Below are 27,989 nucleotides of genomic sequence, written 5' to 3' on the forward strand. Positions count from 1 at the left end.
CTACAGAAACAAAGGAAGAATGTCTTCAGTTGATGGTGGAATTATTCAATTTTCTGGGACTGAATGGTTATTGGGTATGCAAACAAAAGGCCCAACTAATCCAAACCCGAGTTTCCTACCTAGGATATGAAATAACAGGAAGACAGAGAGAACTTGGAACTGCTAGAAAAGAAGCCATTTGTCAGACTCCACAACCGTCCACCGTCAAGGAGCTCTGGATGCTCGTGGGAATGACTGGATGGTGCAGACTTTGGATCCATGATTCTGGTGTTCTGGAAGGATCGACAGAACCACTAACACACAACTGCTTGGTCACTGTAGAGACTGTATATTCGAGCCAGCCAGCTTTGAAAGAAAAACCTCTGGAAGATGCTGATTCTTGGTTTTCTGATGGTAGTAGTAGCTTCATGAAAAATGGTGAACAAAAGGCAGGATATGCCATTACCACCACTTCACAGTTAATAGAAGCTGAACCTTTACCTGCAAACACCTCTGCCCAGAAGGCAGAAATAATAGCGTTAATGAGAGCCCTGGAATTGGCTAAAGATAAAAGGGTAAATATTTGGACTGGTTCTAAATACGCATTTGGTGTGGCCCATGCACATGGTGCTATCTGGAAAGAAGGAGGCCTTCGGAACACACAAAGGAAACAGATTAAACATGCTACAGAAATTCTGTGGCTACTGGAAGCTGTTCAGCTACCTGAAGTAGCTGTTATGTACTGTAGAGGTCATCAACAAGGTGACCCTAATCAGAAAATTGGAAATAATTTGGCCAATTTTGAAGCCAGACGAGCATTTGAACAATCTAAAATCATGTCCTTAATTCCTGATGGCAAACTAACAATTGAGAAATCTGAACCTAGATATTCAAAAGAGGATAAAAAGTTGATTGAAGATCTGAAAAGGCAGGAAAACAAAGAGGGTTGGGTTCAGATACCTGGTGGGCAAATTTTAATTCCCTATAATCAACTCTGGAAGCGAGTTCAGGGGAAACATAATAAAACTTGGGAGAGGAAGTTACCCGGGACAGCAGCGGCAAATAGATTTTTCTGAATTACTGACAAAAGGGGGTTAGCGATATTTGTTGGTGTTAACGGATACTTTTTCATGCTGGCCAGAAGCATTAAACAAGATAATGCCTCATTCTGGAGTACCAGCAGCAATTTCTTCTGACCGAGGCTCGCACTTAAGTGCAAAATTGTTCCAAGAACCAAATGGCTCTAGACAGGTTATTGGCTTCACAAGGAGGGCTTTGTTCCATAATCGATGGTTCCTATATAGAACAAAGTGGCAGAATTGACAGAGATCTGGAGGAAATTTGGAAACAAACCACAGTATTTCATGAGATGACCAAGGATGATACCTCGTGGGGTTTTGAAGAAATATGGAAAAAGTTAACTTCATGGTTACCTAATCTCTCCTGTTTGAGGTAACTGGTTGCAGAAATATTACTAATTGTTTTAACACTGATTACTTGTGACATGATACAGTGTTCTTTTTCGTGTTGTAAAAGGTCCATAATTGATTCTGAGGATCAGAAAAGACATCAGGTTAGACAAGTCGAAAGTGGTAAATACTTTGCCAGAACTCTTGAGTTAAATGCAGTTACATAGGAAAAGAATTTAAAAAGGTAAGAGGGGGAACTGGATATAAGGAAAGCAAGTGCCTGGAAAACATAGGGTTAAAATACTTTTAGCTGAGGTCTAAGAGAACAATGTTTGGGTTGTCAGTCTGTGGTGTGATAACAGAATTTAGTAGTCTTAATAACAAGAGTGAATTGTTTCCTTTCATCCTTCTAATGAGTGAATTACTTCTTACCATCATTCTAATTATCAGTTAGTTTGGATACAGTGACTCTGGAACATCTGCTAGCTTGGGAAGCAATAAATTTTGCACGAAGGTCACACATAACAACACCTCTGATTTGCGAAAGCCAATACATTTATGTGTTTATCACAATAAACCACCTGTGAGACAGGAACCACCACAGGAGGAAAGTGGGGATTGCCAATCAGACACCCCTCCAGGCAGTCCAGTATCCTCCCATACCCGAGGAAGACAAGGGCAGGAAATATTGCAAGGAGAACAGGATGGGCAGACAAGGAGTATCCTAAGCTAGCAGATGTTCGGGAGTCACTGTCCCCAAACTAACTGGTAACTAGAAGGATGGTAAGAAATAGTTCACTCATGTTAGTAAGACTACTAAATTCTGTTATGACACCACCGGCAGCCCAGCGCCGCCACCTTCCTCTGGCCTTGGAGGCGAAGGCAGCGCCCGCCGTTGGTCGCTGCCGTCACGGGGCAGCGCCCCCTGGTGCGCCGGTCCAGCCGCTGAGGGCGGGCCTGGCCGGGCCGCAGGGAGCGGGGCCTGACCCGGTAGGGCTTGGCCCGGAAGCCCGCCCACCGCGGCCGCGTGAGCTTCCCTGGCAGGGGGTGCTGCGGGGCCCTTTGCTCTCCTCTGCACGCCTCCTGGAGCCGGGGTGCCTGCTCGGCGCGGAGCCGCTAGCTCCCGAGCCGCGCCGCTGGTAGCGGTCGGTGAAAGGCCAGCTCGCCTGACCCTCTTCGTTTCTTTCCCCGGAGCAGGCCCCCGGAGCGGAGCCGGAGATGCTCATGCACATGGATCAGAAGGAGGAACTGCGGTTGTCCCGTCCCCGCTCCTGCGAAGGGAAGAGTGCTCTGAGCGGCACCTCAGGTAAGGGCCGTGAGTGTGAACCCGTCATGAGAAAGAGTGCTGCGGGAGCACCAGCGCCCCCAGAATGTAGAAGGGCGGCGGTGCTGGGTTGGAGCAGGGCCTGTCCAGCTTCACCTGCTGCCTGTGACAACGGTATTCATAGCACCACAGGCCACCAGGCTGGGAGGGATCTCAAGGATCATCCAGTACAACTTTTCCAGTCAAAGCATGACCTGGACTGGATGTCCCAGTGCCCTGTCCAGCTGAGTCTTTAAAGCATCCAACAGTGGGGAGTGCACCTTTTCCCTGGGGAGATTATTGCAATGGCTGGGTGTTCTCACTGGGAAAAGTTTTCCTCTTGTGTCCAACCAGAATCTGCCCAGGAGTCACTTGTACCCCTCGTCTTTTCCATGGGACTCCTTGTGAAAAGGGAGCCTCCGTCTTCTTCATAGCCACCCTTAAATAGTGGACTGTGGTGATCAGGCCTCCCCTGAGCCTTCTGTTCTCTAGGCAGAACAAGCCCAGCTCTCTTGGCCTTTCCTCATACAGTAGGCAGTAGGCCCAGCCCTTGATCAAGACCCAGAGAAGGGCAGACAAGCAGTGATGTGTCCCTGTATCCTTTCACAGGCCTGAGGCGTCTGTGGCTTCAGAAGCTCCTGAACTAGGCACATAACGTCTCAAGATCTCTCTTCTTGCCTTCTCAAGCTGCGCACATTGTAGCATCCATGGCAGCTTGCAGCAAGGAGTTCCCCAGCTTATTTAGGTGATTTATGAATTGCTGCCTCCTTTAGTTTGCTTTGAAAGTGCCTTTTACTGCTGGCAGGAGTTCTTAATTTAGAACAGATGGTGCAGGATAGATGCCAAACCCCCCCACAGGCCACTTGTGTTTTTATAGTCCTCTGTGATACCCCTATCAGCTGTACCTTTTCCCAGCAGAATGGGCAGTTGACTCCTCTCCTATACAGGATCTGTTCTGTGCCTCTGATGGTTCCTGTCATGCCTCTGTCTTCCTCAGCTCTGTCAGAGTGTCTCTGACATGGGGGATCCGTCCTCCCCCTTGCACACAGTCAGAATGTGGGGTTTGAGCTGCGAGGCAGAATTACATTCTCTTGTCTTCCATATTCTTTCCCTCCTAGTACTCATTGATGCTTGACTGGCTGTGTTGTGTGCCTAGGAGCTGCAGTTTTCATCCAGCTGCTCAGACTCCAAGGTGCTATTCCTGAATGATATCACAGTATCACAGTATCACACAGTATCACAGTATGCTAGAGATTGGAAGGGACCTCAAAAGATCATGTAGTCCAATCCCCCTGCCGGAGCAGGAACACCTAGGTAAGTTTACACAGGAACGTGTCCAGGCAGGTTTTGAATGTCTCCAGAGGAGGAGACTCAACAACCCCCCTGGGCAGCCTGTTCCAGTGTTCCGTCACCCTCACTGAGAAGAAGTTTCTTCTCAAGTTTAAGTGGTACCTCTTGTGTTCCAGTTTGTACCTATTGCCCCTTGTCCTATCATTGTTTGCCACTGAGAAGAGCCTGGCTCCATCCTCGTGACACTCCCCCTTTATATATTTATATACACTAATAAGGTCACCCCTCAATCTCCTCCAAACTATAGAGACCCAGCTCCCTCAGTCTTTCCTCATAAGGGAGATGCTCCACTCCCTTAATCATCTTAGTTGCCCTGCGCTGGACTCTCTCCAGCAGGTCCCTGTCCTTCTTAAACTGAGGGGCCCAGAACTGGACACAATATTCCAGATGCGGTCTCACCAGGGCAGAGTAGAGGGGAAGGAGAACCTCTCTCGACCTACTAACCACCCCCCTTCTAATACACCCCAGGATGCCATTGGCCTTCTTGGCCACAAGGGCACAGTGTCGGCTCATGGTCACCCTGTTGTCCACCAGGACCCCCAGGTCCCTCTCCCCTACACTGCTCTCTAACAGGTCGTTCCCCAACCTATACTGGAACCTGGGGTTGTTCCTGCCCAGATGCAGGACTCTACACTTTCCCTTGTTATATTTCATCAATTTATTCCCTGCCCAACTCTCCAGCCTGTCCAGGTCTCTCTGGATGGCAGCACAGCCTTCTGGCGTGTCGGCCACCCCTCCCAGCTTAGTGTCATCAGCAAACTTGCTGACAGTACACTCAATTCCCTCATCTAAATCATTGATGAATATATTAAATAATATTGGTCCCAGTACCGACCCTTGAGGCACTCCACTAGATACAGGCCTCCAACTAGACTCCGCCCCATAGACTACAACTCTCTGGCTTCTCTCCTTCAGCCAGTTCACAGTCCACCTCACTACCCGATCATCCAGACCACACTTCCTCAGTTTAGCTGCGAGGATGCTGTGGGAGACCGTGTCAAACGCTTTGCTGAAGTCAAGGTAAAGAACATCCTAGGCCCAGCCTGGTGTAAGTGCAAGCTGTAGAGGCTGTTCTCCTCTGAAGGTCTTTGTTTACCTGCAGTGACCGTCCCCTGTCATCTGGTTGGTCAGTATCTCAAGGCTCTGCCACAGTTTGTAGTCAGCCTTTGTGTCTTTAACCCTGAGGAACACAAAGTCATCAGCAAATGTTTGCACCTCCCTTTTCCCTTCTCTACCACCCTGTCAGGTTCATTCATGCCACAGCAGCTTAGCTTCTTTACCAGTTTTGGTGAAGGATAAATGTCTTTCGGGAATGCCTCTGGACCCCACATGTCCCTTTTCTCTGCTTACCTGGAGCTTGCCTTGTAGCTATAGCACTGGCAGTCTTGGGCATATCAGAGGTCTTGCCATCAACCTAAATTGGCATGGGCTGAGGAAGAACCACATTCTTCAGCTTTATGCTTCTAGTATAAAATCCTCATCATTGTGACCTTGCTCTCCTTCCACTTGAAATACTTCCAGTGAGTTCCTGTCTTGATTTTGATCAAAGCCTTTACAGACAGCGTGTCCTAGGTGCCAGTGAAGGTACCTAGTAGCTCAGAAGTAACAGAAATGATTGTAGAAGTGCTAGAGCTGTGACAATAATTGTAAAAAGAAGATTGACACTCCTGATCTTCCCCCAAAAGTATAGAACACCATAGAAAACTTAATAGTCACGTACTAGTGAAGGCTTTTTCAAGGTCAGCACAAAGAATCAGCACAACTCCTTGGCTTGTACAGGCTTTCAGGTGACCTCGGGTCTGCGCAGTGAACATTCATATCAGTAACGTTTCTGCCTGACTTTATGTACATAAAAGGGCAGGGATCTGTTCATTGCTTGTGTCCCAGGAGCCATTCATAACTGTTCAGCTAGTATTAATTCGGCTTGCACCTACCTTAATCTTCTACATGTATTGGATTTCCTCAGTGAAATCTGGAACCAGATCTGGATCTGGAACCAGCCATGAGGGATCTTCACTTCACCCACCACTTGCACGCACAAGAAATTTCCCCTGCACCAGTGAAAGCATAAAGTTAATTTGCTTCTGCTCTAAGAGTGGCATAAGCCAGGCTCCAGCCAGTGTCTGTGTCTCATGCCTTGTGCATCTTCTCTTTTTCTGCAGTACCAGCAGCACAAGGGCACAGAGATAACCTTTGCAACCCAAGTAATGTTCTGCTGAGCAAGGCAGTTCTTTTTGGCCTTCCTCTGACTCCCAGTTAAACTTCTAGTAGCATCCTCTGGAGACAAGCAGAGAAAGCTTGTTGAGCCTGGAGAAGAGGAGGCTCTGGGGAGATCTTAGAGCAGCTTCCAGCACCTAAAGGGCCCAACAAGAAATGTGGAGAGGGGCTTTTGACAAGAGCAATTAGAGACAGGAGAAGACGCAATGGCTTTAAACTGACAGAGGGGAGATATACATAAGGTGAAAGAAGTCCTTCCCTGTGAGGATGCTGAGGCTCTGGCACAGGTTGCCCAGAGGAGCTGTGGCTGCCCCATCCCTGGCAGTGTTCAAGGCCAGGTTGGAAGGGGCTTGCAGCAACCTGATCTAGTGCAAGGTGTCCCTGCACATGGCAGGAGGCTGGAACTGGATGTGATCTGTAAGGTCCATTCCAGCTAAAACCGTCCTGTGGTTGTATGATTTTCAGGTACAACATCCTGGAAGAGCAAGCATCTTTCCCATATAAGCAGTAAACCTTTGCCTCTAATATGCCAGTGATTTCAGTAGATTCAGGTTCTGGTGAGGCATGCAGGGTAATTTATAGCATTTGCTCCTGTGAACACTCTGAAAAATCCACTGTGTAGTTTGGAGGAAATACCATGTCCTGAACGCAGGATATACCAGAATGTTTTATAGTTAAAGTCAATCTATCTGCTGAAATTTTAGCTTTTGGCCTCTTGGGACCAAAGCTTCCAGTCCTGCCTGTGACTTGTCTGGATTCTCATTTTATTGCAGCTGAAGATGGGATTGTGAGCACGAATGAAGACAATGCCCATCAAGGCATCCCCAGGCCAGTGGAGCCCAAGGGTTTATGCTTAGAACTCTCCAAGCAGAACAGTTCCCAGAGTCCTGCACAGGACCCTGTTCTCCCACGCAGGTCAGAAAGGATTCAGAGATCCAAGAGCTTCCAGGTTCACTCCAACCTCATCCAGCATCGAAGAATCCACACCAGAGAAAAACCCTTCACCTGCAGCAAACGTGGGAAGAGTTTCCAGCACCGGTCACATCTTATTCAGCACCAGAGGATCCACACAGGGGAGCGGCCCTACAAGTGCGGGAAGAGCTTTTCCGACAACTTGCAGCTTGTCCAGCATGAGCAGGTGCACACTGGGGAAAAACCCTACAAGTGCAGAACCTGCGGGAAGGGCTTCAGAGAGAGCTCAAAGCTGATCCGGCACCAGGTAACCCACACTGGGGAGAAGCCCTACAAGTGTGCCGAGTGTGGGAAGAGCTTCTCCAAGAACTCTCAGCTTGTCCTGCACCAACGGGTGCACACTGGGGAGAGACCCTACGAGTGCTCCGAGTGCAGAAAGAGCTTCAGCTTGAGCTCGCAGCTGATCCAGCACCAGGTAACCCATACCGGAGAGAAGCCCTACAAGTGTGCCGAGTGTGGGAAGAGCTTCTCCAGGAAATCACAGCTCCTCCTGCACCAGCGGGTGCACACTGGGGAGAAACCCTACGAGTGCAGGACCTGTGGGAAGAGCTTCAGCGTGAGCTCAGCTCTGACACAACACCAGCGGGTCCACACCGGGGAGAAACCCTACGAGTGCAGGACCTGTGGGAAGAGCTTCAGTGTGAGCTCGAATCTGATCCGGCACCAGGTAACCCACACCAGGGAGAAGCCCTACAAGTGTGCCGAATGTGGGAAGAGCTTCTACGAGAACTTTCAGCTCCTCCAGCACCAGCGGGTGCACAATGGGGAGAAAGCCTACGAGTGTGCAGAGTGTGGGAAGAGCTTCAGTGTGGGGTCAGCCCTGACACGACACCAGCGGGTCCACACTGGAGAGCGCCCCTTTAAGTGCACTGAGTGTGGGAAGAGATTCCTGTGGAGGTCAACCCTACTCCAGCATCGACGTGTTCACACCGGGGAGAGGCCCTACGTTTGCACCTACTGCGGGGACAGCTTTCGGCAGAGTCCCCACCTCATCGACCACCGGCGCATCCATACCGGGGAGCGACCCTACATCTGTGCCGAGTGCGGGAAGGGCTTCAGAGTGAGCTCTGCGCTCTTCCGTCACCAGCAGACCCACAGGGGTGGGGACCTCTAGGTCGGTTGAGTGTGGGGAGCAGTGAGGTCTGATACCCTGTGAGCAAAGCCCGGTGTTTCCCCCTCCCATTAACCACCCTGCTTGTGGAGGGTGACCAATGCCCATCAAGGCATCCCCAGGCCAGTGGAGTCCAAGGGTTTATGCTCAGGACTCTCCAAGGAGAACAGTTCCCAATGTCCTCCACAGGATCCTGTTCTGCCACACTGGTCAGAAAGGATTCAGAGATCCAAGAGCTTCCAGGTGAGCTCTGACCTAATCCAGGATCGAAGAATCCACACCGAAGAAAAACCCTTCACCTGCAACAAATGTGGGAAGAGTTTCCAGCACTGGTCACATCTTACTCAGCACCAGAGGATCCACACAGGGGAGCGGCCCTATGAGTGCTCTGAGTGCGGGAAGAGCTTCAGCATGTTCTCGAAGCTGATCAGCACCAGGTAACCCACACTGGGGAGAAGCCCTACAAGCATGCCGAGTGTGGGAGGGCATTCTACGGGAACTCGCAGCTTAGCCTGCACCAGCAGGTGCACACTGGGGAGAAACCCTACGAGTGCAGGACCTGTGGGAAGAGCTTCAGCATGAAAGCAGCCCTGATACGACACCAGCGGGTGCACACTGGGGAGAAGCCCTACAAGTGTGCCGACTGTAGGAAGTGTTTCTCCAGGAATGCACAGCTTGTCCTGCACCAATGGGTGCACACTTCGGAGAAACCGTACGAGTGTACTGAGTGTGGGAAGAGCTTCAGGGAGAGCTCGAAGCTGATCCAGCATCTGGTAACACACACTGGGGAGAAGCCCTACAAGTGTGCCGAGTGCAGGAAGAGCTTCTACAGGAACTTGCAGCTTGTCCGGCACCAGTGGGTGCACAGTGGGAGGAAACCCTATGAGTGCAGGACCTGTAGGAAGAGCTTCAGCGTGAACTCAGCCCTGAGACACCAGTGTGTCCACACCTGCGAGAGGCCTTACAAGTGTGCCAGGTGCAGGATGAGCAACTTGAAGCTTTCCCGGCACCAGCAGGTACACACAGGGGAGAAACCCTCCGAGTGTACAGATTGTGGGAAGAGCTTCTGCTGCAGCTCTGCACTCATGAAACACCAGTGTGTCCGCACTGGGGAGTGGCCCTACGTCTGCACCTACTGCGGGGACAGCTTTCATCAGAGTTCCCACCTCATCCGTCACCAGCGCTTCCACACTGGCAGCGTCCATACGTCTGTGCTGAGTGCGGGAAGGGCTTCAGAGTGAGCTTGGCGCTCTTTCAGCACCAGCAGACCCACAGGGATGGGGAGCCCTACGTGGGGTGAGTGTAGGGAGCAGTGAGGTCTGATACCCTGTGAGCAAAGCCCGGTGTCTCCCCCTCCCATTGACCACCCTGCTTGTGGAGGGTGAAAGCAGTTTCTTCCTAGGAGAATGAGCCCTCAGAGATGAAGAAGGGTAGAGCCGTTGGAGGGAGCTGATTGGAGGTTTGGGGCAGATGCCAGTGGGAAAGTGCCCGACTCTTTTCAGTGGTGGGCAGCCCCAGGATGAGGAGCAGTGGCCATGAACTGAAACACAAGAGGTTTGACCTCGACACGACGAAGAACTTGTTCCGTTGCAGTGGCAGAGCACTGAACAGGCTGCGCAGGGGGATGTGGAGGCTCCATCTCTGGGCACATCCAAGCCCTGCCTGGACAAGTTCGGGTGCCCCTGCCCCGGCAGGGCTGGGACCGGGTGACCCCTAGGGTCAGCTCCCATGGCTGGTGCCGCTCACAATGGCCACACGCAATAAATGTTCGTTGAGCGCCGCTGCGTTGCCTTCCCCGGCTGCGCTTGCGCGGGGTCTGGTGCCAGCCGCCCGCGGGGCGCGTCCTCACGCCTCGCTTGGAGGTCGCGGTTGGCCGAGGCGAGGCGAAAGGAGGCGGGGCTGGGGACTTAGGGCGGCTGTGCGGTGTCTCCGCCGCCTCCACCGATCGGCAGCGCGGTCACGTGCCGCGGGCGCCTCCTGATTGGCTGCGCAGTCCCCACCGTGGGTGAGAAATTCGGGGCTTCCGGGCCGGCCGTTTGTCTCACGCCGCAGGCCGGAGGGCGGGTGGCGAGGGCTGCGTCAGAGGTAGAGGGTGAGTGCGCGCCGCGCGTGTCCATGGCAACGCTGCGGGGCGGCCCCGGGCTGAGGCCCTCGGGATTACCCGCGGGTCTCCCCCACCTCCGGCAGGCCTTCCGGTTCCCCGGGACGTGTGCCCGGTACCGTAGGTGCTCGGCCGGGAAACCCGTGTAGGCCGTGTGAGGGTGGTGTCTGTGTGCCTTTACCCCCGAGGCCTGGGCGGCTGCTCCCAACACAGCGCCCGCCCCTGGCTCTGGCCTAGGCCTCAAGCTGTGCCGGGTCCTGTGTGATACATGGGTGAACTCCACAACTCGTTAAAAGTTGTAAAGTAGGTATGCTTTATTCAGGGCTGAAGGCGCATGCGGGATCACTCACCCAAAGTCATGTGCACCTCAGCATTCTTCATATTTATTCTCTAAACTATTACATATCCATGAGGTTACACAACACACCTATACATATTCCTGACCCATCCCCGCTTCATATTGTAATGAGGTAAAAGGTCGCTGCTTGCGTAGTATGCCCTGGTGGTCGTGGGCAAGGGTCTCAAGATGAAGTAAACAAGTCTTCCCTGAACTTCTCATCTATTATTGTTGTGCATGTTGCTTCTTGCCCTAATAAAGATTTTGGAGAATTTGGCATGCATAAAAATTTCTGCATTCCTATTTGTTTTCCCAATTTGTACTTTAAAGGTTTCAGAAAGAAAGTCTCTTTTTTTTTTTTTTTTCTCTTTTCCTTGGTGGCCAGTAGCTCCCACATCTGTAACAAATTCTTTTCCTCTGATTTAACGTCGAAAAAGTTGCTCCTGTATCCACTTAAAAATTCCACTTCATTTCCTCTAGTCCCTGGCATTTAATTTAACCGGTGGATCTGCTAGGGTAGATTCCCCAGGTCCCTCTCATTCCCGTTCCAATTCAGCCACCGGAGCCACCCCATGGCACTGCCCCGGCCCGGTTCAGTCTCACTTCCAGCGTCCAAACTCCCCATAGCACGCACACCGACCCGGTTCCACAGAAGAGGAGCCCACTCCCCCATCTCCGCCCGACATCCCTCCTCCCACGCTCAGACCCAGGAGCTGCTCGAGCTCCCCTCCTTTCCCCCTTGGTTTTCCCTTTCTTTTTCCTCAGCGGCTCCAGATGCCTGCCTCGGCAACAGCATTTCCGCTTTAACCCTTTCTTAACTCGGAATGTGGATCTGCTGCTTGTTGCCAGTGACAGCAATCTCTTCCTCCTTATCAATATCTGACAGACAGATGCAGTGGGTGCTTCTCTCGGAGGTACCTGTGATACAGAATTTTCCAACCTATCTTCCTGATTACTCTAGGTTTTTCTTAACTTTAAACCTCATTCCCCCAATATCCCAGGCTGAACACCATCTCTCCAACTTAGCTTTCTGGTTTTCCCTGTCCTTTTCTAAAGCCAAAATTAAGGAATCTGGCAGAGCTATATTAATTTTGCATTCAGGCTGTCATGCCGGGTGGTTTCTTGAAGTGAAAAACATATCTGCATACATCACTTCATCCCATTTTCCTTGCCCCCTCAAAACAACATTAATTGTAACAATGTATTGTAGTTCAGAGTTCCATTTTTAGGCCATTTCTCCTGATCTTCCAAAGTATACAAAGGCCACCACTGGTTACAATATTTTACCGTTTTGTTTACTGAGTCCCCAGGAAATCCTCCCAGTTCTTTCCAGTGTGCCAAAATGCACCCTAAAGGACTCTTTTTCAAGATCTCTCCACTCTGATGATTTTCCATTATCAATCTATCATTCACACACACACACACACACACACACACACACACACACACACACACGATCCCACAGGCACACTCCACACAGTTGCAACACTTGAGACAGAGACTAAATTTCAATCAAACAAGCAACAATTAATAACAGAGTTAATAACAGAGTTATAACACCCTTTGCCAATACCAAAATCACAAGACAAAAATCATTACTGTAAAAAGCCACAAAATAAGTCAAATACCAATAAGACCCAAAACCAATTCCACAAGACACTCGCTGTGTCTTATAGGACCCAAACCACAAGATGCCCCCTGCTTCTTGTGGGTGTATACCAGCAGCCAGGTATATGCCTTTACCTACCACCTGTGTATTGATACATCAAAACCTTGGGGCGAGCACCTGGGCTCTTTAACTTGCGTAGGACATCTCCTCACGACTTACAGGTATCCCCTTGACCTGGTTCAAACATACCTGATGATTCACTAGTGATGGTCCTTGTCTGCCCCTGCGGTGATCTGAGTGAGTGGAGGAGTCCTCCCAAGAAATCTCGGGGCTGTCCAGAAGAGTCCCGTCCTCAGCAGGTCCCACAGCCGGACAGAGATTGTCCCATCTGGGGTGCAAAACTGAAGCATGGAATCAGACCTGTAATCAGCTTTGTGCAGAGCAGCAACATCACCTTACAGGCAGCCTTGCCAGATCAACCCACATCCCAGGGCCCTGCACCACAGGATAGGACACAGCACAGCCTCCCCAACTGGAGGGTAGAGGAAGCCAGGTTCAAGGGCGCTATTTTCATTTTGATCACTCACTGGACAGCAAGCACCACACCGGGTCAGCAAACTTGTCACAGCTCCAAACATCCACCATGGGGAAGGGAAACTGAAGCACAGAGGCAGAACCTGCCCAGGCTGAGCCAGGAGCTGGTTGCGGGCCCAGAGGAACAGCCTGCCTGCCTCACAGCACAGCCAGCCTCCTGCCAGCACAGCTGCACAAGTCCTGATGGCATCCTGGCTTCCTGCGCAGCTGGCTTCAAGTCAGGCACTCCTCAAGAAATGCAGATCCCAAAATTAAACTAGAGAAAGTGGTTCCAATTTATCTTATACTTCGAGACAGGCAGAGTCCTGCAGGTAGGGTGTGCTGCCTCTGCGTGCTGACAGGCCTGCAGCAAACGGCACAGAGGAGCAGGTGAGAGCAGAGCTACAAAGAGCACTTCAGCACCACCCTGCAGACAGCAAGAGGCCTGGAGGTGGCTTGACATTCCATCCAACCCAAAGGAAGCCACCAGATCAAGCCTCAGACACGACTAGTTAACAACAGCAGGAATGGCTCAAAGCTCCGAATGGGCACACATACACAGCATGACTCCAGAGATCATCATTCTACAAGACACATCTGCTAACTCACTTGACAGAGCCTCTGCACCCATCTCTTGCAACACCCTCATGTTAAGCAGCACTCACCAGCACTTGGACTTTGCTCTCCATCCCATGGGGCATGTGCTGGGCTCTCAGAAGCCTTTACCCAAACGTGTAACAACCATTGTAGAAGCACAACTCAGAGCAGTGAATCACTGGTCTTGTGATACTGGTATTGGTGACAAACTGTTATAACTGTTAATTGTTGTTGTTGTTGTTCGATACAGTTTTAGTCTCTGTCTCAAGTGTTGTAACTGTGTGGAGTGTGCCTGTGGGATCCCGTGTTTGTGTGTGAATACAAGATTGATAATGGTAAATCGGGAGAGTGAAGAGATCTTGAAAAGGAGCCCTTTAGGGCTGCCTCACTCCTGCCCTAATTCACCACTGCTTTCATCTAAGGAAAGCTCTGTACTATTGTGAACATGAAGTAGCTTGTTCTTCATCGTGATTGAAGGAGAGTCATCTCCCTTTGCTTCTACCCTGCTCAGAGTCTGGCATTGGATGAAATGTTTGGTAGCACCAGTGGAAAGCAGCTTGCTCACAATTTTGGTCCAGATAGCTAATGTGGAGGTCTCTGATCATTTTCAGCCAGGAGCCATCCTGAAGTGCGAAACCAAATGCAGCGTGCTGTTGTAGGTCTCCTCTGAGGCTAACATTTGGTGAGCTGGGTGGTGTTAGTGCTGAGGTTCACTGGGGTAATTGAACTGAACAAGCAAGATTGCTTCCTTGAAAGTGCCTGCTGTGCTGTGGAAATGGCCAGCGGCTGCTCCTCACCAGGGTGCCCTGTGGAGCAGCTCAGAGGCTGCTTGCTGTATGGCTCAGCATTTCAGACCCGTCCCTTCAGGAGGGCAGCTTCCCTCTAAAACTTCTCTCTGGTTTTGCCTTTCAGGTTGTCTCATCTCCAGCACTAACCAGCAACACCGCCTGCAATGGAGAGCGCAGAGAGGGGAGAAGGGGAAACATGCTATGGGGAAACAGAAGATGATGATGTCAGGTGAGTACTGTCTCTCAATGTGGCACAGACAGTATTGGGTAAGGCAGGAGACCTTCCAGGTTAAGGGGTGTGATCTTTCTCCTCATCAGAAAAGGGGTGGGGGACTCCAACAGCTGATTAATCAAATATATATGTGCAGTAAATCTGTTTAATCAAAGTGTACCAGCAGGGATGGGAAGGAGCAATCTGGCTAAAGCTGGCAGCAAGCAGTTGGTGTTTTTTATTCTCTACTATCACTTTCCTTCAGAAATGCTTTGACCATTTGGCAGTTGTGTTTGTGCCTTGTTGGCCAAGGTGAGCCAGTTTTCCATGGTTTGCTGGGTAGACTCATGTGATGGCAGGTTCTTGGTTTGAAAGATGACCCTAGAGGTGAACTGTGCTCCAGAGAGCTGCCCCTCTTGCCTTTGCAGAATGCCCACCGGTTTAGCCAAGACTGTTGTCTTGGAGGTTAGTTTAAACAGCAAATTCACACACATGCTCTGAAAGTCGAGTCTTCAGACTTGGGAAGAGCGAGCAGGGTGCTTCCCAGAATACCTAGGTATTCCGTGCTGGTTGATTTCTCTTTGACTTGAGACAGTTTCATGCTGCCTGGCTGCATGGCCACTCGTGGCTCTGGAGTGTCCGTGTCTCTTGCAGCTATCTGTAGCAGGCTAGTCAGAAAACCTGATCAGTGTCATTTCCAAAATGGACTGATCTTAGGCTGTAAACTGTCTGGGACTCTTGGGGAAGTCTTGGATCCTAAACTGTCATCTTTTATGTATTTATTTTCACAGCGTCTTCTGGCTTTTGTCATTCTGGCAGTTCTGAGTCTGCAGAGTCTTACTGAACAAAATGGACTCAACACTTCAAAATAAGAAGCTGGATTTCTAAAAGTATTTATAGATTTGCAACATGTCAATATTTTTATTTTTTATACCATGTATCTTTGAGTTTATTTGATTTATATGACATACAATATGCAATGTGTAAGGTACTAATGATAAATTATATATAATGTCTTATGACAGGTCAGGAGTGCGTTCTAAGCATCAACACTGGGTCTAGTGGAGAGCAGTAGAGTCTGTGCCTCTGCTAACTGAAACCCCAGGCAGAGAACTGGAGGGAGAGGAGTTGACATGGACACCCTGCAGGGAGGAGAGGTGGGAGAGATCAGACAGGGAGAGAGCCCAGTTCATGTAGGCTGTGCAGCCCCAAGGTAAGAGAGAACTAGGGAAAAGGAGGGTATCTGCTGGGAGGATGGGCTGTGGGAAGGGTCTGGTCTGGCCTCAGAGGGAAGGCTCCTGGTGGAGGGGAAAGGGGTGGCCACTGATGAAGCTCTTCTCTGTCAGGTCTGTGGCAGGTATAGTGTGTGTATGGGGACCTCCTAGCAAAGCCTTCTGCCACATGTGGTGAATTGTCAGGAACTTGGGATAGTTTTCTTCCCTGGCTGTCCCATCACTTTTCCCAAGCCACCCTCTTGTGCAAGAGCCAACTTTGTTATGTGAAAAGGACAGGGCTCGCCTTAAGTGACATTCTAGTAAATGTTGTTACCCTCAGTGTACCGTGTATTTCTCTCTCAAATACACACTTCATCCCTGAAAAAAACTTCAGTCCTACTAACTAGTCTTAATATGAGAAAATAAGTAAGATCCCTTCCCAGCTTTTTTATTCTTTTAGGTATGACTTGCATTTACAATTAAAGCTTTTGTAATCAATTATTACATCTTCAGTTAATGCGGTGTCACAGTTCAGTGGATGTAATAACACTGTCATTAAAAACTGTTTAATATGTTATGCAAAAATGGTGAATTTTAGGCACTGAAAGTGTCTCCATCCTCCTGTCTTTGTCATCCTTAAAGCTTGCACCAGGGCAGTCTCTGCCTAATGCAGAAAGATGACTTAAATACTGCATCTGTGCTGTCACGGTTAGGAGGTAACTGCTTTGCGGGGTCTTGGCTTGGTGCTTCCTCGTTGCTGCCATTGACAAACTGAGATGTCTCTTGTAATTCTGAAACTTTCCTCAGACGATGAGAAAAGGATTAAAAATCTTTTACGTCCTTCAAGACCACAAGGACGTTTCTGACATGCACTGCAAATTTCCTGACAGAAGTCATTCAATCCCCTGCTTCATTACTCCATAAGCAAAGGCAGCCTTCCCAGGCTTGCACTGGGGTTGCCATGTGTCAGTGATGACGTGTTGCAAGACAGTTCTGTTTGTATACATTCATGTGTTTTCTTGCCTTCCTAATGCAGGCTCATTTGTCTTGGAAAATGCATTGCTTTCATTTTTATTTCCAGTGGGAAGTAACAGCTATCCAAAATATTTTGATACTTCTGTTTAACACTTCCAAGGCTGCAGAAGAAGCAAACCAAACCCAACATTTCAACTAAGGTACTGATTTGCTTTTAAAGCGAAAGAAAGGAGCAGGTATGTTACTGGCATTGTACAAATCTTGTCTTGCCAATATACACCATGTGAGCCCTGAGTGACCTTTGGAACACACTGCTTATAAATTCACTGTGACAGTGAAATGATCAGCGGCACTATGGGTCATCCTTTGCAGCTACCACCACATTGGTTTGTGTGCTGCCTGAAAACATAGCCTCTGTAGGTTTATTCTGAAAAGCTGTGCTGCAGATGTTTACGTGCCTTCTCGCATCTTGCATCTGAAAAGAGAGCTGTTTTCTTATACAGGCACAGTTCCATGCGTACACATATTTCAGAACATATTCCCTGTCTTAATGCAATATCTTGAGTGGGTGTGATCCATGACTAGTGTAATAGTGAAAGTACATAAACCTGTAAAAATGACTCATCAGTGTGCCTCTGGCCATGGTCATGAACCCAGCGCTGTTGCTTTTGTTTATTTAGTTGTCCAACAAGACCGTATCATCTGTTTAGAGGAGTTAGCTTTGTTGCACAAATGGGGGACTCGTCCAGGATAGCTGCCCTGCTTCCATGGGCCTAGGGGACTTCAAGCTAAAGGCACGCCCTGCCAATTTTGGCAGATTGCTCGGTTTCTTCTGGTGTCATTGGCACGTGCAGGTTATATCCTGGGCAAAGAAGGGAACTCCTAAAGCAAAAGTGGGGAAGGGCTCCCAAGGAAACCACTGTCTGCTTTAATTCACGTGTACGAAGACCCAGACAAGAAAACGGAATGCAAGTATTGTTTGGTTCAGTGGGAATATGGGGGTGATCTGTGTGTGAATGAGACACAGACTGGGTATCTGGGATCTGTGAAGCAAGTGCGGAGTCTTTCTAACTGCAGTTGCAATCTTCTGGAAGGAATTGGCCGGTGAAGAGACAAGGTGAACGGTGATCGGTGTGTGAATGAGGTACGGACCAGGTAGCCTGGACCAATGAAGACATGGACTGGGTATCCGGGATCTGTGAAGTGAGTGCGGAGTCTTTCTAACCATGGTTCCAGTCTCCCACAAGGGAATTGGCTGGTGAAGAGACAAAGTGAATGAGTAAGAAAGACTGAAGACCCACCAGGGTGTAAGTATGGGAGAATGGATGGGTACGCCGAGTCCTGGGAAGAAAGGGAGCAAGGAAATGCCAGCCGAAATACCCCCGGACAGTCCACTGGGGGGTTATGTTAGCTAAGAGGGAATACAGTTCATGTACAAATGGGAAGGACAAGATAAATTCAGCAGGAGGAGATACAAGACTAGGGGTGTCAGGGGCTCTGCCTCCTGGGCAATAAGTAGGACCCCAAGGGGAGACATTGGAGTTTTTTGTATGTACCAGGTAAAGGGGAGACTTGTAAGTCATGAGGAGCCGTCCTATGCGAGATGAAGAGCGCAGGTGCTTGCCCCAAGGGTTGGTTTGGTTTGGTAGGGTATTGATAACAGGGTCACTGTACTAATGGCTTCACAAATCTTTGGTGGGTAAACACTGGCTTAAGATTTATGCGTTACCAATCACTGGCTTAGATGACGTTCTGTGTAAAGTGGGTGATTGAGAGATGGGCCCTTGTGTAAATGAGTGTTTTGTGTAAGTGAAACATGGCACAGCTACAAAGCGAGTGTGGAGTCCTGATCCACGGTTCCGTGTTCTCTGCAAGGAGAGTGGCTGGTGATAGAGGAAGTGTGTTATGTCTCATGAAATTGAACCTATTGTTGAGTTTTGGTGTCCTATCCACCGTGATATTGTGTGTGATCCAGTTTTCATCTTTGAATGGTTTGATTGTGAGGATAAAGTATCAGTGAATATTGAATGGGATTTTTGGTGTGTTAATTGCCCAGGAAATTGGTCCGATTGGCACTGGATTGAACGTTCGGGTGAATTAGTATGAGTAGTTTGTGGAAACCTGGGAGAACTGAAGAACCAGTAGAGCAATATAGGGGTTAACTGTCAGAGTAGTGATCAAGCTCCCTGGCACAGGGCTCGAACTAGCCCTTGTCATGGCTGTTGTTTGTGTTTCCAAGCTAAGTGTCCTGCTTGTTCAAAATATATTATCTCTTTTGGTGGTAGACAAGCGGTTTATTTACAGAACTGTTTGGAATTAGGGTGTATCTGTTGTGGGTGCAGCACTCCATTATACCTTTTACTCTGGCTAAGGTATTATTTTTGTAGGGCTAACCGTGTCGTATATCTTTAAAGGCTTACAATGGGAGGACAGCAGAGTGGGGGAATTCTCAAAAGAGCCCTTTAGGTTGCATTTTAACTCATTAGAAAGATACAGGGGGTCCACCGGGAGGAAGTGTGAATAAAAAAAACCTTGATTAAATATTGTAATCAGTGGTGGCCTTCATATAAATTGGAAGATGGGGAAAAGTGGCCCTTCAATGGAATTTTGAATTATAATACCTTATTACAATTAATGTTATTTTTGAGACGAGAAGGAAAATGGGATGAAGTTTCATATGCTGAGATGTCCTTTACCCTCCAGAACCATCCTGAATGGCAGACGGAATGTGGGCTGGAGGCTCCGCAATACCGATGGTGTTGGCTCTGGAAAAAGGTAATAGGAAAAAAGGAAAAAGGAAGTTAAAGAGATGTTGATCGGCACGTAGTATAGAGCAGAGATGTACCAGACTGGGAAAGGCAGGGGACCCTGGAGCTGGGGATTTACCAGAATATTATAAATGTGAATTACGAAGTCACTCCTCTAAACAAGATAACAAGGTTTTATTGAGGGACAAAGGCAATAAAGCAAAAGCAACAGCGCTGGGCGCATGACCGTAGCCAGAGGCGCAAGTGATTAGTATTTGTTATGGGTTTATATACTTTCGCTACTGCATTAGCCATATACATATTCATAATGCCTGTGTATAGGCGGGGAATATTATAACTAGCTCCAGGAACTTATTATCCTAAGTCTCCTCCTCTTTGGTGTCTGCACACTGCTCTGCAATGATTGTGGGCAGGGGTCTTGAGGATGAAGTAAGCAGTCTTCCTCTTGTGAGTAGGGGTCTTCAGGATGCAGTAAGCAGTGTTCCTCACGGTGCACTTTTCACCTTTGGCACAGTTGGACGTCCCAGGAATCACACAACTACCTGAAACCAGCCATATGTGTGATTCTTCTGATAACTACCAAGGATTTAAAACAGTGTGACCTTCCTGCAAAATTTATTGCAGGATGGGCAGATGACGAGTAGCCCAAGCTAGCAGAGGTTTGCGAGGCTCTGTCTCTAACTGGTAAGTAGAAGGATGGTGTGAAATAACTCATTCATATTTAGTGGGGTCACTAGATCCTGTTATCTCACCACAGACTTACAAAACAAATATTGTTCTTTAAAGCTAAAGATACTTTAGAAGACTAGTGTGAAACAATTAACTCATGTTAAGTGGGGCCACTACATTCCACAGACTTACAACAGAAACATTGTTCTCTTTCTACAACCTAGGTTACGCTAAAAAGTGCTTCAACTCTCTGTTTTCCAGGCACCAGCTTTTCTTAAATCAAGTCCCCCCCACTTCTTTCTCTTACCTTTAAAAATTCTTTTGCTATCCTACTCCATTTTGCTCAAGTGTTTTGGCCCTTTTTAACTTCTTGTCTGATCTTGTGTCTTTAACGAGCTTTGTTTCTGTTATTGTAAACTCTTACAGTAAGGTCCACATAACGACACCTATGATTTGCGAAAGCCAATACATTTATGTGTTTATTACAATAAACCACCTGTGAGACAGGAACCACCACAAGAGGAAAGTGGGGATTGCCAATCAGACACCCCTCCAGGCAGTCCAGTATCCTCTCATACCTGAAGAAGGCAAGGGCAGGAAATATTGCAAGCAGAACAGGATGGGCAGACAAGGAGTATCCTAAGCTAGCAGATGTTCGGGAGTCACTGTCCCCAAGCTAACTGGTAACTAGAAGGATGGTAATGATGCAGAGGGTTGACCAATGTACAGGGGGGTTGTACAGGGGGGTTGTACAGGGGAGTTAGAGGAATTCGATTGCTTAAGCAAAGCTATTGTCTGTACCTATCATGCCTACTAAGCAGAACAAAGGCATTAACTATTGATAAGGAAAAGCAGACACTTGGTTCTGTTGACAAGGAAAAGCAGACACTTGGTTCTGTTGACAAGGAAAAGCAGACACCTGATTCTACCGATAAGCACCTATTGATAGGGAAAAGCAGACCCCTGAATCTACAGGTGCGAAGGACCTTCTAGCTCATTGTAATAGGAAGCGGGGATAGGACATGAATATGTATGGTATGGCGTATGGTGCAACCTTATAAATGTAGAGGGAAACAACACTGGGGCACGCATGACCGATAGAGCGGCTGCTAGCGACCCTGAGGGTGCATCGGGTGAGTCCGGGTTTTTGCTGCATCCCATGTTTTGGGAAGCAGGACGGACCTGCTACCGTAAGAAGCAGCAGGAGAAGGGTAAGCGGATCTATAGTGTGGGTGTGTGGGATCCCATGTGTGTGTTTGTGTTTCTGTGTGACTGAGATGTAGCATAGCTACGAAGGGAGTGTGGAGTCCTGATCCGCGGTTCCGTGTTCTCCGCGAGGAGAGCGGCTGGAGACAGACTAAGCGTCTTTGTTTTGTGTTGTGTCTGAGTGTTCTGTGTGCGTATATGTCTGTTGTTAGTGTTAAAGATTACAGTGCTTAAGCGGTGGGGGAGGATTAGACAAAAGTAAACTGTTGCTATTGGGAGGGGGGTTAAGAAGAGTTCCCTCTGCACCCCAGTGGCTGTATAACAGAAATATAATCTAATGTCTGTAGTCCTACTCTTGAGACCTGGACTTTACACTCAGTACCAGAGGCTTGTAGCCTCACATATGGGTGCATAATAACTTGAACAGTGGAACCTGCCGTGGATACTAGGATGGTGTAAATTTTGCTGGAACCGAAACTATGATCCAACAACAGGGGAGTTGATCTGCAGAACCCAGAGATATTATTTTACTGAACCCCCTGAGAGTATCATAACACTCATGTGTAGGTGCTCTCATATTTTTTAAGTGCATTTGCAGAGCACTGGGAAAGAGAAGCTATAGAGATTTGTAAAAGACTGTTTGAAATGGGAGCCGGTTAAAACAAGGGGATTCTGAAGAAAAGCCCATTGGGTTACATTTTGGCACATTGGAAAGAACTGGGAGGGTCTCCTGGGGCTCGGTAAACAAGAAAACATTGATAAAATATTGTAACCAATGGTGGCCTTTATATACTTCGGAAGATCAGGAGAAATGGCCTAAAAATGGAACTCTGAATTATAATACATTGTTACAATGAATGTTGGTTTTGAGGTGGCCAGGAAAATGGGATTAAGTACGATATACAGATATGTTTTTCACTTTAAGAAACCACCCTGAGTGGCAGGCAGAATGTGAAATTAATATAGCTCTGCCAGATCCCTAAATTTGGCATTGGAAAAGGACAAGGAAAAACTGAAAGCTAAGCTGGAGAGATGTTGTTCAGCCTGTGATATTGGGGAATGATGTTTAAAAGTTATAAATAGGAAAATTATGTATCACAGATACCTCCGAGAGGAGCATCCTCTATATCTGTCCTATCAGATATTGATAAGGAGGAGGAGATTGCTGTCACCTGCAACAAGCAGCGCATTCACATTAAACCAGAAGTGCTGTTGCAGCAGCAGGCATCTGAAACCTCTGCAGAGCAGGGGGAGCAACTGTGAGGAAAAAAAAAGGGGGGGGGGAACCAAGTGGAAAGGAGGGGAGCTCGCACAGCTCCTGTGTTTGAGCACGGGATGGGTGCTGGGGCAGACAAACAAGTGGGAACAGACATGTTGACAGACGGGACTGAGGGGTTGTCGAATAAATGTGGACAGAAGTGCTTTGAAACTGATGGAGGAGGAATGTTGAGCAAAGGCGGGGGAAGTGGGTTCTTCTCCTATGGGACCAGATCGGTGTGTGTGTGCTGTGGGGAGTTTTGAACGTTGGAAGTGAGACTGCCCTGCGGGGTAGGGAGTGCCATGGGGTGGCTCTGGTGGCTGAATTGGAACTAGGCTGACAAGGGACCTGGGGAATCTACCCTAGCAGATCCACTGGTTACATTAAATCTATGGACTAGAGGAAATAAAGTGGAATTTAGGTGGATACAGGAGCAACTTATTCGGCGTTAAATCAGAGGGAAAAGAATTTGTTACAGATGTGGGAGCTACTGGCCACCAAGGAAAAAAAAAAAAAAAAAAAAAAAGCAAAGTGCAAAACGATGCAACCCTTAAGGTACAAATTGGGATAACAAATAGGAATGCATAAAATTTTTACGCATGCTGAATTCTCGGAAATTTTCATTAGGGCAAGAAGCAACATTTAAAGAAGGCAAAATTGAATTAAGAGTTAAAAATCAATTAATTGCAGTTTTAAGTATATCTTTAATTCAACAGAAAGAAACAGGAGGACCTCCCTAATATAAGAAATCCTTAACCAGGTATATGTGGGAGTATGGGCATCTGAAGTTCCAGGAAAGGCAAAAATGCTTTGCCTGTTAAAGTAGAAATAAAAAGGGGACCTGCCCCATTAGAGAATAAAACAATATCCAACACAACCCACATTTATTAGTTGAATGTGGGAAAACAACAACACTCCTATCTTGCCAGTAAAGACATGAAGTTGTAGATTGGTTCAAGATCTCAGGAATCAACAAATTTATAGAGGATATTCATCCTCTATACCTATCCATATACCTTATTGACTAAATTGAATCAGAAATGATTTGCCATCTTGAATTTAAGGACTCTTTCTTTTGTTTACCATTGGCCAAAGAAAACCAGAATTTATTTGCTTTTGAATGGGAAAATCCTGATACAGTAAGGAAAACCCAATTAACTTGGACAGTATTATCTCAAGGGTTTTAAAACAGTCCAACGATTTTTCAAAATCAATTAGCATTGGAACTAGAATCATGGAAACCACCCACTCAGATGGGGACTCTGTTACAATATGTGGATGACCTATCAATTGTTACTGAAACAAAGGAAGAATGTATCCAGTGAATGGTGGGATTATTGAATTTTCTGGGACTGAATGGTTATTGGATAACCAGACAAAAGACCCAACTAATCTAAACCTGAGTTTCCTACCTAGGATATGAAATAACCGGAGGACAGAGAGAACTTGGAACTGCTAGAAAAGAAGCCGTTCATCAAACTCCACGACTGTCAACCATCAAGGAACTCCATATGTTCCTGGGAGTGACTGGATGATGCAGACTTTGGATGCATGATTATGGTGTTTCGGTAAGACTCCTAGATGAACTGTTAAAAGAAACCCCTCTCTCTTTCAAATAGACTGATTCATCAGGGGAAGGCTTTAGAAATTTAAAAGCAGAGCTAATGAGAGCTGCAGCTCTGACTTCTGGATATGACTAAATCCTTTTGGCTGTATTCCTATGAAGAACAGGGGATAGCTTTGGTGGTCCTTACTCAGAAACTAGGACCCTATAAGAGGGCAGTGGTGTATTTTTCAAAACAGCTGAATGAAGAGAGCAAAGAATGGCCTGGATGCCTAAGGGCTGTGACAGCAGTTGTCATGAATATTAGAGAGGCTCGCAAATTCACCTTGGGACAAAGGATTACTGTGCTAGTGTCCCATGTGGTATCAGCAGTCCTGGAACAGAAAGAAGCCCACTGGTTATCTCCTTCATGTTTTTTTTAAATACCAGGCCGCCCTTGTGCAACATGATGATACAGAAATTGTGGTCACTAATGTTGTCAATCCAACATCCTTTTGCAGAACAACCAACAGAGCTATTAACACCCGACTGCTTGGCCACTATGTGAAACTGCATATTCAAGCCAACCAGATTTGAAAGAAACCTCTGGAACGTGCCCTGGAATTGGCTAAAGACAAAAGGATAAATATTTTGACTGATTCTAAATATGCATTTGGTGTGGTCCATGCACAGTGTGCCATCTGGAAAGAATGAGGACCTTTGAGCACACAGGAGAAACAGATTAAACATGCTACAGAAATTCTATGACTACTGAAAGCTGTTCAGCTACCTGAGCTATTATGTATTGTTGAGGGGATGAACAAGGTGAATCTGATCAGGAAATTGGAAATAATTTGGCCAATTTTTACGCCAAACGAGCAGCTGAACAATCTAAACTCATTCCCTTAATCCCTGACAGCAAACTAACAATTGAGAAATCTAAACCTAGATATTCAAAGGAGGATAGAAAATTGGAGATCTCAAAGGAGAGGAAAACAAAGAAGATTAGGTTCAGATACCTGATGGGCGAATTATAATCCCCTATAACCAACTCTGGAAGCTAGTTCAGGAAGAACATAATAAAACTCATTGAGGTAGAAACTCTTCATATAAATACTTAGATGAACAAATTGAAGGTAGGAATCTATATAACATAGTTCAATTAGTGACAATGTCAGCTCTGTCTCAAGAATAATCCTAAAATTGAAAGTAGAAATCAAATTGGTACAACTGGGAGGAAGTTATCTGGGACAGCACTGACAAATAATTTTTTCTGAATTATCGAGATCAATATTTGTTGGTGTTAACGAATACTTTTTCAGGGTAGCCAGAAGCATTCCCTTGTAGAATACAAGTAATTGGAACATTGTTAAACAGTGTAATACCTTGTTCTGGAGTACCAGAGGCAATTTATTCTGACCGAGGCTCACCCTTTAGTGCAAAATAGTTACAAGAAATTAGCAAAATTAGAAATTCATTGGCAACTACATGTTCCATACGGGCCAGTGAGCAAGTAGAAAAGATGATCAAACAACAGATTAGTAAAATACTATGTCAAGATACTGATACCAAGCCTTACCACCGGCTCTATTAAGAATTTGAACTAAACCTCGGTCAAAAGAAGAGGCTATCCCATGTAAAATTTTATATGGAAGACAATATCAGTCCCAGTTTAAAGGAGAAAGTCTTCTGGAAGTGGGAGAAGATTATCTCCTAGGGTTTCTGATCAATCTGGGAAATCAATTAGAAGAAATAAGAAAATGCTGAGGACAAGAACGAGAGGCGTGGATTATCTGACTCACCCATTTAGATCCAGAGGCTGGGTTTATGTTAAGAATTTTTCAGGAGATCCTCTATGGGAGAAGTGGAGCGGACCATACCAGATAATATTGACCACCTTTACAGCTGTGAAGATAAAGGAACAACCTGCTTGATACATTATTCAAGAATAAAGCAAGCACCAGAACCAGAGAAGACATGGCGGATCGAACCTTCAGGACCCTCGCATACGAAATTATATCAGTCGTAATTTGGATTTATGTGATAACTGACATACCACCTTGGGACTAATACTTATACCTGAAATTAATGCAGAATGTTACTAAAGTTGTTAATTGTAGTGACTGTTGGGTGTGTGCACAGTTTCCTGAATCAGGAGAAGATCAGGGCTTTCCATTAACTGGCATTCCAATTTCCAGCACTATCTCATGGACAATTTTACAGTTTGGAACAGTTAATCCTAATCCAAGTATTATACTTGTAAACAAAGACGTATTACACCAGGAACCAGAATAGGAGACTGTGTTTGTTTAAATGCCACAGGTGTAGGTCACTATTCACATTGTAATCACACTATTAATATAGATAGTATTGTGGTTCAGTGGTGACCTGTTCCTGAAGGGAAAGGATGGTATTGGCTAGGTGAGGGTTTAACCCTATTGATGAACAGAGTACTGCATTTCATAGTTTTGTGAGATGGCTAATTCCATCTTTGGGAATAAGTGAATTAGAGAAGGCACTCATAAATATCTCAGCAACCATAGAGGAAATAGAAAGTAAAACCATTGATATAATCCCAGTGGAACAAGAATCAATGAAAATTGCTGTTCCTGAAACAGATCTGGAGGAAATCTGGAAACAAACTAAAATATTTAATAAAATGGCCAAGGATGATACCTCCTGAGGTTTGAAGAAGTTACCTTCATGGTTACCTGATCTCTCCTGGTTAAGGCAACTGGTTGCAGGAATGTTAATTGTTTTAATATTGATTACTTCTGGTATAAGAAAATTTTCTTCCTGGAATTATAAATGATCTATGATAAATTATGAAGATTGAAAAAGAAATGAAATGTAAATATCAAGTAGAAACAGGAAACTATTACAAAAAGACTCTGGATGGTAATAGCAGTATATAACATGTTGCAACAGAATTTTCAAAAGGGGAGAAAAAGGGGTATAGACATTTGTTGGTACTGATAGACACCTTTTCAGGTTGGCCAGAAGCCTTTCCAACTGGAAGCGCACAAGCCAGGGAGGTAACAAAGATATTGTTGCAGGATGGTTGTGAGGATTTCAAAGGTACGTGCTCCGTAAATTTATCTGACCATTCTGAATCAATTCATGCTAAGCTGTGAAAATCGCAGGAAAATATGCAAGATCTTAGAATTGTTGGAGGCAGATTGGATGAATGGCTAAATAACCTAGGAGTTACGGGATGGTTCAGGGAAATACTTAAACAAGACCTTCTAATCTTAGCTATAGGATTACTCATTTTAATGATTGTACCTTGCATAATACAATGCATATTGAAATCACTTCATAAATCGATAGAAGGAACTAGAGTAAAAGAATTTACTCACCTTATAGAAAAAGGGGGGATTGATGCAGAGGGTTGACCAATGTACAGCGGGGGTTCTACAGGGGGGTTGTACAGCGGGGTTAGAGGAATTCGATTGCTTAAGCAAAGCTATTGTCTGTACCTATCATGCCTACTAAGCAGAACAAAGGCACTAACTATTGATAAGGAAAAGCAGACACTTGGTTCTGTTGACAAGGAAAAGCAGACACTTGGTTCTATTGACAAGGAAAAGCAGACACCTGATTCTACTGATAAGCACCTATTGATAGGGAAAAGCAGACCCCTGAATCTACTGTTAAGGGGGAGAAGCAGATGGTTGATGGCTGGGACCAAACCCTAAGGCCATACGTGAAGACAAAAAGGTGAAAAATTCAAGAAGACTCATTTACTTCATCTTGAAGACCCCAACCCCCAGGAGGAAGACTCATTTACTTCATCTGG

General features: G+C 46.7%; 1 protein-coding gene across 1 annotated transcript in view; it reads left to right on the top strand.

Moving 5' to 3' along the window:
• Positions 1–2,422: 2,422 nt before the first annotated feature.
• LOC133226201 (zinc finger protein 850-like) overlaps positions 2,423–27,989 on the top strand; it is a 31,008-nt gene continuing 5,441 nt past the window's right edge. The window contains 5 exon segments of the mRNA XM_061379425.1: positions 2,423–2,694; positions 7,032–7,897; positions 8,066–8,290; positions 8,585–8,765; positions 8,768–9,470. Coding sequence (XP_061235409.1) covers positions 2,607–2,694; positions 7,032–7,897; positions 8,066–8,290; positions 8,585–8,765; positions 8,768–9,470 — 2,063 coding nt within the window. The 5' untranslated portion in view covers positions 2,423–2,606.

This window comes from Neopsephotus bourkii, unplaced genomic scaffold (genome assembly GCF_033783945.1).
Source record: "Neopsephotus bourkii isolate Nb327-2 ecotype Australia unplaced genomic scaffold, CSIRO-AGI_Nbou_v1 NB_1770, whole genome shotgun sequence".
NCBI lineage: Eukaryota > Metazoa > Chordata > Aves > Psittaciformes > Psittacidae > Neopsephotus > Neopsephotus bourkii.